Source organism: Athene cunicularia (assembly GCF_003259725.1).
Source record: "Athene cunicularia isolate RWA chromosome 4 unlocalized genomic scaffold, athCun1 chr4_part3, whole genome shotgun sequence".
In the NCBI taxonomy this organism is placed as follows: domain Eukaryota; kingdom Metazoa; phylum Chordata; class Aves; order Strigiformes; family Strigidae; genus Athene; species Athene cunicularia.
In genome coordinates this window covers 21,892,079-21,901,141 of record NW_020799100.1, presented here as the reverse complement: position 1 = coordinate 21,901,141, position 9,063 = coordinate 21,892,079, and the positions used below count along the sequence as shown (strand labels likewise).

At 43.6% G+C, this 9,063-nt stretch overlaps 1 protein-coding gene across 1 annotated transcript in view; it reads right to left on the bottom strand.

Annotated features, from left to right (window-relative positions):
* The window catches only part of ITM2A (integral membrane protein 2A), a 7,111-nt gene extending 1,577 nt beyond the window's left edge, over positions 1 to 5,534 (bottom strand). Inside the window, exons 1-4 of the mRNA XM_026848504.1 lie at positions 5,398 to 5,534; positions 4,984 to 5,172; positions 3,447 to 3,557; positions 2,198 to 2,348 (exon numbers count right to left, since the gene is read on the bottom strand). Coding sequence (XP_026704305.1) covers positions 2,198 to 2,348; positions 3,447 to 3,557; positions 4,984 to 5,172; positions 5,398 to 5,406 — 460 coding nt within the window. The 5' untranslated portion in view covers positions 5,407 to 5,534. The remainder of the gene's footprint in view (positions 1 to 2,197; positions 2,349 to 3,446; positions 3,558 to 4,983; positions 5,173 to 5,397) is intronic.
* Positions 5,535 to 9,063: the final 3,529 nt, after the last annotated feature.

Genomic DNA, 9,063 nt, shown 5'->3' with positions numbered 1-9,063 from the left:
GAAAACGTGCACGTTTGCACTTCCCCGCCAGAGAGAAGCTGTTAGCCGGGAATTCTCTTGCTGGTTGTGACCGCTGCCCGGAACGCTATGCAGGGCAACAGCGATTCTCGTCCTCCGTGCTTGCTTTTTCTCAGAATGGGGCTTGGTGAGCGTTTTCGGCCGAAAACGCGTTTTCGGCCGAAAACGTGCACGTTTGCACTTCCCCCCCCCCAGCAACTATGCATTAACACAGGGTGTGCTTCTACAGAGCAGTCTTCACCTTCAAGAAAGCCTCATGAGGATTTGCCACTCAGCTGATGATCTTAATGGTGTTAAGAAAAACTACAGTAAAGTGATTTTTCTCTATTTTGTGACATGATAGCACTGGCTCCGACACCGGCAGCTCACCTGTATCAGCTGTGAGTCTTTGAGAGACAAGAATATGGTAGTCTTGCCATTAAATATAGTAGTCCTGCCATTAGATACGAGCTGCTCAGCTCAAGCATTTCAGTACACAACAATCAGGGAAGGAAGATTTATAGCTTGTTTAGTAAGCAGAGTCCTGTTCAGAGTAAGCAAGAGAAGCTATCTGCTGATGTCTAGAAGCACTGGCTCTTAAGTCAAATCCAGCAGGGCTCTGCTTTAGTTTATAAACACTTAAAATCAAGGCTGTGCTCCCATTCATCTGTCTCGGGGCCTGTACAAGCCAAGCTGACGGCTAACTGGGTCTGTAACTGCAGTCAGGATGAGCTGGCTGATTCCCCAACTGCCGCAGGACCCGAGGTCAGTTTGATCGAACAGATCAACCCATCAATTCTACAAAAATCTGAGAGCCCGTGCAGCACCAGCTAGATGAGAAGATTTCTCCACAGAAGTTACAGGAGTTTATCCATTTTAGTCTCATCACTTACGTGTGCATGGCTTGTACACGGAAGGCGGGCTAGAAATTCAATCTGGGAGGCACGACAAGCCTTGTCCCTGAACAATTTTCTCCTCAGCAGCAGTCTTCCATTTGACTAGATCTTCCCCAGCAAGGGCAACCAAGGTTAGTTACAGAACAGACACTGGGCCAGGAAGCATTATTCATTTACTAGAATCTTTTTATGCAAGCATTCTGCAGAAGTCTTTTACCACGCAGCGAAGCTGTCAACAACACGCTCTAGCAAGATGATTTAAGGAAACATCACAAGGACTTCACAGTGTTGTCTGTAGGCTACAGTCTTTCAGGCACAGCGGCAGGCGATTTAGACTTGTTCACAGAAGCATCTTCCCAACATCTACGAGTTGCGTACACGCCTCTCCCTCCCATCAAGGCAACATTTACTGCACGTGTCCTGCACTGGTAGCTACACAGGAGCTGTTCGATTGCTCCCACATCCAGAGCCTTCCATCCAGCAACAAGATCTAGTCTCTAGCAAACAGCAGATGCGGCTCCTGATGCTGCAAACTGGGCTCAGGAAACTCTTGCCTAAAAGCTTGGCAGGAAAACCAAAGCAGAGAGCTCTGACAAGCCAAACATTTGCATTTTGCAAGGCTCTAACTGACAAAGGATCAGTCTGCTGTGTGTTTGGTGAGAGCAGCAAACTATGAAACGCTTTGAGAACTACAGTGAACTAAAATTCATGGCAACAGATTTCTGTACTCCAGGCCTCCTTCCAGCACGCCAAACCACCGCCACCTCAAATTCAATCCTTTTCACAGAAAGGCAGGGGGGTGGCGTGAGGAGAGCTCAGAAGTTCCGATGAAGTGTTCTTCCTCTTTCAGAGAGGAAGTCTGGGATGTCCGGAGCTAGTTGTCCAGTTATTTTATTTTTCTTTTCAGAGCAAGTGAACCAGAAGATAATGTTTTTACTTGGTGCTCCTATAACCCCATTTTAGACAGGACAGTGACAGACTAAGCTGCACCTACAGAGACTCACTTGATCAAATGAATCCATCTGAATTTTGGTGCCAAACTAAATTTACCACTTCAACTAAAAGATGGAACAGAAACAGACTGAAGTTCAAACCTGTAAATTCCATAAGTGAAACTCTCACCACATTCAAATGAAACTTCAGATACATACTTGAAAGTAGGGGAAAATACCCATCAGTTCTATGAGTAGTTTCAGCTCATGCTGAACACTCAGATTTCCAAGTCTAAAAACTCCGAAGGTTTAAGTATTTACCCTTTCCCTACTCGAACAATAGATTTGGGTTTTTTACCAACGGGAACTTACCCGTTATCTGATCTCTGCGCTGAAGTCTGAACGTCTCTTTTCCAACACAGAGTTGGTAGATGAAGATACCCAAATCAGACACATTATCTATCTCCTCTGTAACCACCATTTCTTCACGGACTAGGTAAGTCTGAGGCAAGTAAGAGCCAGTCTAAAAGAGAAAAAAAAAATAATCCGAGACATAGTATTCTGCTAACAATGGACAACATCACTACATTTTACTCCTGGCTTCATGTGGTAGATTTCAGCTTTTTTTAATACTAAGATATGCTAGTCTTGAACAGCTGCATACCAGAGAGGTTAAAAACTGACAAAGGCTATTTCAAAAGTTGCAGATACATCCAAACAAAGCACAGTTAACCTTCACACTGCTGGCCTCACATGAAGCAAACATAACTAGGACCTGTTTGGGTTTATCCGTATGCAGCAGGAAGTTTGCAGTTAGGAGAAAAAAAAAAAAAGTATTACGAAAGATTTCACATTTGCAGCAGTATATTTTGAATATAAAAAGGCAATGCCACCTACAAAAGTAAGGTCTTCACCTAAAAGATCACAGCACTTCACCCCTCATGACCAACTCCTAAACACGGGGGCAGGGAGACACACTTAAAGCTCATCTTCCTGCAGGTTAAGAAAATTAAACAAGCCAAGCCAGATCAGGTGGCCTCCAGCACTAGGTGCAGAGGAGCCAATGGCTTTTTTGAAAAGCACATTTGACACACGATAGCTCCGTAACGCGTTTAATTTGGAAGTGGCAGCAAGCTCTATCAACTTGATCCATAAGTCATCTTGGAAAAATACCAGTTTTAGTCACTGAAGAGTCAAAGTGCTTGCGGTGAGCTTGTAATTACAGTGCCAATAAAACAGAAGAACAAGGTAACATTGTTCCTTTCATTAAAGCTCTCATGGGGCAAGTGAGCTTTCCGGTAGTAACTTCCAGGTTTAAGCTTTCAATGGTATTTGGAGCTTTATCAAATTCCTTTATAATACCTAAATTTAACCTTATTTGCTAGTTGCTTTCAGCTTTCATAAAGCTAGGTATTAATAAAAGCATTAAGCATGAATCTACTCAACATAATATACACTGACAGCTGGCCTTAACTTCAGTGCAGTGACTGAGCCAGGGGGATTATGTACTTTGATGGCAAGAGGACTGTTCTAGCAAGAGACTGTCGTCCAGGAGCAACACCCAGCATTCGTATCAAAAGTGATCTTGTCAGCACAACCGAACAGCAAAGATCCCACGTACCGCCAGTTTTGCGAAGAGATCCATCAAATTTCTTGGTGGCATAACTATGGATGTGTTCAGCGGAATCACGTAGCAGTTACCCAGTTGCAAGTCAAGATACGCCGTCAGAAGCTGTTTTGAGAACAAGTTTTCAATTAATTAAGCGTGGCCTTTTGATTATTAGAACACAGTTCTACAAGGACTAAGGAGGAGGCTCAAGAAGCTGGAGACTGCAGAGCTCGCATCAAAGCAACACATTCAGGAACTGTCTAGTGTAAGAACTCAGCTATTGCCACTTTGGCAAAGCGTTTACAGCTATGGTTTACATGACAACTTCTGTACAGAAGTGAGAGCTGACTATAAAGGCAGTTTCTGTCATAATTCTACGTGAGTACAGTTTGTCTTAATACAGAGGAAGTATTTGGGAGTATGCTCTCATAACTGAAGTGTCCAATTAAGCGCAGAACAAACAGAAGGTACCCAACTGCTGATAAGCCATTTTTTCCTGTAAACAGTTCTTCAGAAAAAGTATTAGTCTCTAGAAAGTCACTACCACCGAGCACAAGAACTGCAGAGACTAAAATTATCAACATACCAACTTGTTTTATTATGTTTTCTTAGCGTATGTTATATATTTTATAATATACTATTTGTTACGTTTTGCACAGCACTTAGCCAGAACCAACCCAAGTTCTTCAGTTGCCTGAATCCTTTAAGTTATAGCCAAGATTCTGTCAAGGCAACACAGATAAAAGCCGCCGATCCTGCCAGCACAGGTGGCACAGCTCAGCTGCATGGCATTCCCAGCTCCCGTAGAGGTCAGTGCCAGTGTCTTTACTGTGATTATACCTGCACTGCCAAGGTCTGATTTACAAACCGCCTACAAGAGCTTTTACAGCTGAGTAAGGATAACTGTTGATACTATCAATGCAACTTTAATAAAAAAGTCAAATTAAAACTCTTGTCTTTGCTTTAGAGAAACTACATGCAACTAACCAGCATATTCATGTTCAAGGTTTCAGCCACTCAAAGTGATTTTTCAAGCCACTTATCCAAAGCCCACACTTGCCTGGAATTCTCCTTTTTTCTGTAACAGTCTGGCAGAATCTCAGACAGAACCCTCAGTTTCCCCATTTCTTAACTCACACTTACAATGCCTTCCTACCCTCGCTTTCATTTACACAGGATTCTTGATCAAAGAGCAAGTGTCACTTCCCGACACCCTACAGGCAACTATGTAAAGCTGAACAGCACGGAGATGCCTTGCTCTGAGAAACGATCCACCTTGCTCCGAGAAACGATGCAGCTAGAGTTGTGGGGATGAGCTCTTCTAACATTCTTCTAACACTCCTCCCTCATAGAAGTGAGGTCTACTATTATAGAGTGAAAAGGGTCAGATTTCCCACACAAACACCTCCCCAAGGAGAAGCTGGCACCGACAGTAAGCTTGAAAGGCCTCAAGAATTAAAACCTTGAAGCTGTTGCGATTACCATCCGCTCCGCAGTTTCCCAGCGAGCAACAAGACTAGTTATCTCTTATCACTTCACATATACTCACCCTATCAAAGTCATGAACGATCGCTGCCGGATCGCTGTCCGAGAACTTTGGAACGGGCACATCGATGATGGCTATGTTATCATCCTCTCGAATGTCAGCTTCCTCAGCAATAGGGAGGAAATAAGGTTCTACTGCGCGATCACGATTTTCATTTTCAAAGTAACACATTTCACCACGGTACACCTTATGCTGAAAATAAGAGCAAGGCTAGTTATTTTCACAGCCAATGGTGCCTTAAAACTGTACTTCTAACACTCACGCTATGACGCAGCACAGGGCTGTCACGCGGCGCTTTTATAAAGGAAGTAGCAGTCTTCATGTCCCAGCTGATGAAGGTTTTCTATTATAGTGGTAATCCATTTATAATTACATTTTTTTATTCAGTGATGCTTAAAAAAAGAGCTTTCGCATTACCTTAGGCATGAAGTACTTGTAGATGCAGGCTCCACCAACAACAACTCCTGCCAAGATGAATGCTAGACCCAGCAGAGTCAAGAGACATCTTCCAGATGAGTTTTCACCTCCATGTGTGGCAACTTCTGGATCCTTTTAAGTAAAGAGGGATGACAACTTACAAAGTGTAGGCACTCAATTTCAAGTAAACTGGTTTTTAGTGCTTCAGTTTGAGCCACCATTTTCTATTTCGTCTAGGTGTGCAATGAGAATTGTCAGTCAAGCAACACATAATAAGAAAACACTTACTGCATCAAGTTAAGATCAGTTTTCAAACAGCACTGGAAAGGGTATTTTCTTAGTTGTAGGATGCTTTCTAGACAAGCCCTTATCCAGGAAAGATTTGAGGTGTAAGGAATTTAAATAACTGCAACAAAAGATACAGCGCTGCAGCCACGATACAGTACAAGGACAGCAAGATTGGTAGAGCAAGGTCATTGTAAGGTACACAGTGTTGTCAGGCCTTTTTCCAAAAGCCTATTTCCTATTCTCCTCTTGCTATCAGCTGGATTAAGATAACATTAGTCCTCATTACAAAGCTGGACTAACAGAAAAAGCTAAAAATGCAACTTTGTCTATTAGCTGAGGAACAGGCATCTGACACTAGTCAAACATGCAGGCTTTAGAAGTTATAATATGCACAAGTGAACTCCACTATGAAAGAGAAACACTCGTCAGCTTAAACACAGCTTCAAATTATGCCAAATAAAAATAAGTCCCTGTGGCACATCCTACGTCGCTGCTTCAAAACGCTCTTCCTTCCACCCAACTCCCAGAGCAGTTTTGTTTCTAGCAGCCTGAAACTTATCTCTGCAGTTCAGTGACTTGTTTTCTCCACCCAATGTTCTCTCAAACAGAAGATGGCTGCATCCAGAGGAAATCAGATGGTGAGGAGTTGTGTAATACCGATTGCAGAGTCAGTGGCAGTGTCTGAAGTGCAAGTTCAAGAGTTCTTTCAGGGCCTTTCCAGTCTTCAGGTAAAAGACTCGCAAAGGCCAAGTTGAGAGGAGAACAGCAAAAGTATTGTCAAATACTAAACAACCAGAAGAGACATTCCCTCTGGGTCGTTCAAGAGCAAAAAAATACTAAACCCAACCCCAAATGTTTAGCTTATCTATATATTTGGTCAGGTATGTTCCTTTAATGATTCATGACTCCAGTATTTAGCACCTCACTTTCAAGACCTGCTCTTTGTACTGGTCGATTTTGCAGCAAAATACGTTTTCCTTCAAGTTGCTCCTAGAGTCAGTAGCTAGATTGAGCACAGCAGCTTCCACGGCCTTTCTTTATCTGGGTCCCACTATTTGCACTCCTGCAGATCACAATATATTTAAGTGAACCTGTGATCACAAGCCACAGTATTATTACAAAGGCTACACATATTTCTGTGCTCAGCAAGATATAGCAGCATAAAAAGTCAAACGCTATCAGCTATGCAAGTACTGAAACAAAAAACAAGCTGTTTTGCGAAAGTCAATACTCCTACATTCCACTCTCGCATCCTCCAAACAGAAAAATGTTGGTTCAGCAAGACATAGGCTGCTACAACTGGTTAGTCAAGCATTTGTTAAAAAAAAAAAAAAAACAAACAACAAAAAACAAACCAAACCACCTAGTTTTAAGTCAGAATTATATGCCACGTTTATATGCCATGAGGTGAAAAACACCTTTCAGAGTTAACTGGCTTTGAAGACCATAACTAATTCTGTTCTCTTCATATTCTGCCATCTACATCTACACCTTTCAATAAGTTACTCATCACAGTTTAGACTTAATTGGAAATTCACTGGTTTGAGCCCTTTCACTCACCTAGCTTATCATTACTTAAACACAACAGCCTGCAGCAGGTTTTGGCACTGCAGACGTCCTCCTAGTGCCTGGATGATGTCGACACGTAATTAGCTACGCTTGCACTACACATATTTCAAACAAATCAAAGATATTTATCATATTAAGAAGCAATGTAGGCAGCCTGAATCCGAGAAGAGCTGCTAAGAGAACAAAATATCAAGACCTTGCTCCAGTAGGTTACAGAGCCTCTGCAAAAAATAATGAAAAGTCATAAAAAAAAAAACCTGCAAAGAAAATGCAGTAACAAGCAAACCAAACTAGGAGAGGAGAAGAAAAATCACTTGTGCTAACATCTGCAGCTAGCTGAAGAGACACTGTTGACACAGTCTGCTCCAAAGAATCTGCAGGGAGAATATCCTGCAAGCTCAAGTGTTTTGTGCAGATATTTTAGGGGACTTTATTGTGTTGTTTCAGCCAACGTTAGCCATTAGGCTTGTTTGCTCTGCACAAATATTCCAGCAAAAGGAGACATTAACAACCACTAGAACAAGTTTGCCTTGGAGTAAAATTATGGACTTGATGTTTACACGCAATTCTAAGCCCTGAAGTCAGAGTGAAGTGGTGTTAAAAACCCACGTACACACGTGCAAACACAGGGAATATCGTGACAGGTATTAACTAAACGGTGTGTGTTGCTGCTAAATTGAGAAGAGCTGCTATCACGAGAGGAGAAGAAAGGGTGGAAGCGTGTATGAGAACTATTATGCTCAGAACTGGCATGGTACAGGGCCATATAAAATATGAGTAACAAGCTGCCTCAGGAGTAGGTGTCGAGATTGTCCTACAAGGAACAGGCCGGGTTAATGACATTTTCAAAATTTAAATTAGTCATTTATCCACACCGTATCACTACCTTCTCCCCCTCCTTTGGATCTAGTAGTTCAGTGCTACTGTATTATCTATGCACACATACAACTACAGCTCAGAAGAGCCCACTGAGCAGTAACACCACTCTGCACCACTTCTACTTTTAAAGGAAGGCTATTTCAGGGGAGGCAGAGGCTCTGCAGGCTGGAAGGCAAGCTGCTTTCCTGATTACAGCTTCAAAGGGGAAAAAAAGAAAGGCACTAGAGTCCAAGTCCACAGGTGGTTTTGTTTTGTTAATAGTCCCACTCCCTGATTACAAATAAACTCGGTCCATCCCATATTCCTCCTCTAGAGCTACTGATTTATTTACCTAGATGCTGATCTTCATCTGACTAAAAAACATCAGCAGGTAAGCAGGACATCTTCAAAATAAAGTTTCCCACAGATTTGGAAAGTTCAATTTAAGTCAGCGACACCGCACCTCGTTAGGAAGGAAAAGCCAACCACAGAGTACTTGCCTGGGTTTCTATTTAAAACCCTTTATGGCAAGCTTCTTAAATTAAGCTAGACATAACAGAAGCCCAGACACCTCACCACAGCGCTGCTCTCCAACTCGCTGCCTACGACGGTTTCGGAGCAGCAGCGAGCGGGGGATGAGCCCTAACCCACTTTGTTCGCCTGGAAGACGCCGCTGCCAGCCTGCTCTCTCCTGGGGGGACCATCCTACCGCCGAGGGCACGGCGCTTTCCCTGCGCCCCTCCCCGGGCTGGCCGGGACGGAGCCGAGCCCCGGGGAGCTCGCCAGGGCGCAGGACTCCCCCGCCCGCGAGCTACGGAGGTTTAAAACCCCGTCAGGAAGCGCGGCCCTGGCACGGGCCCAGCTGCGAGATAAACAACCGGGCCTGCCCGCGGCGTGCGGGCCCGAAGATCTCCCGGGTATGTCACGCCAGCCCGCAGCTCCGCACCGCCC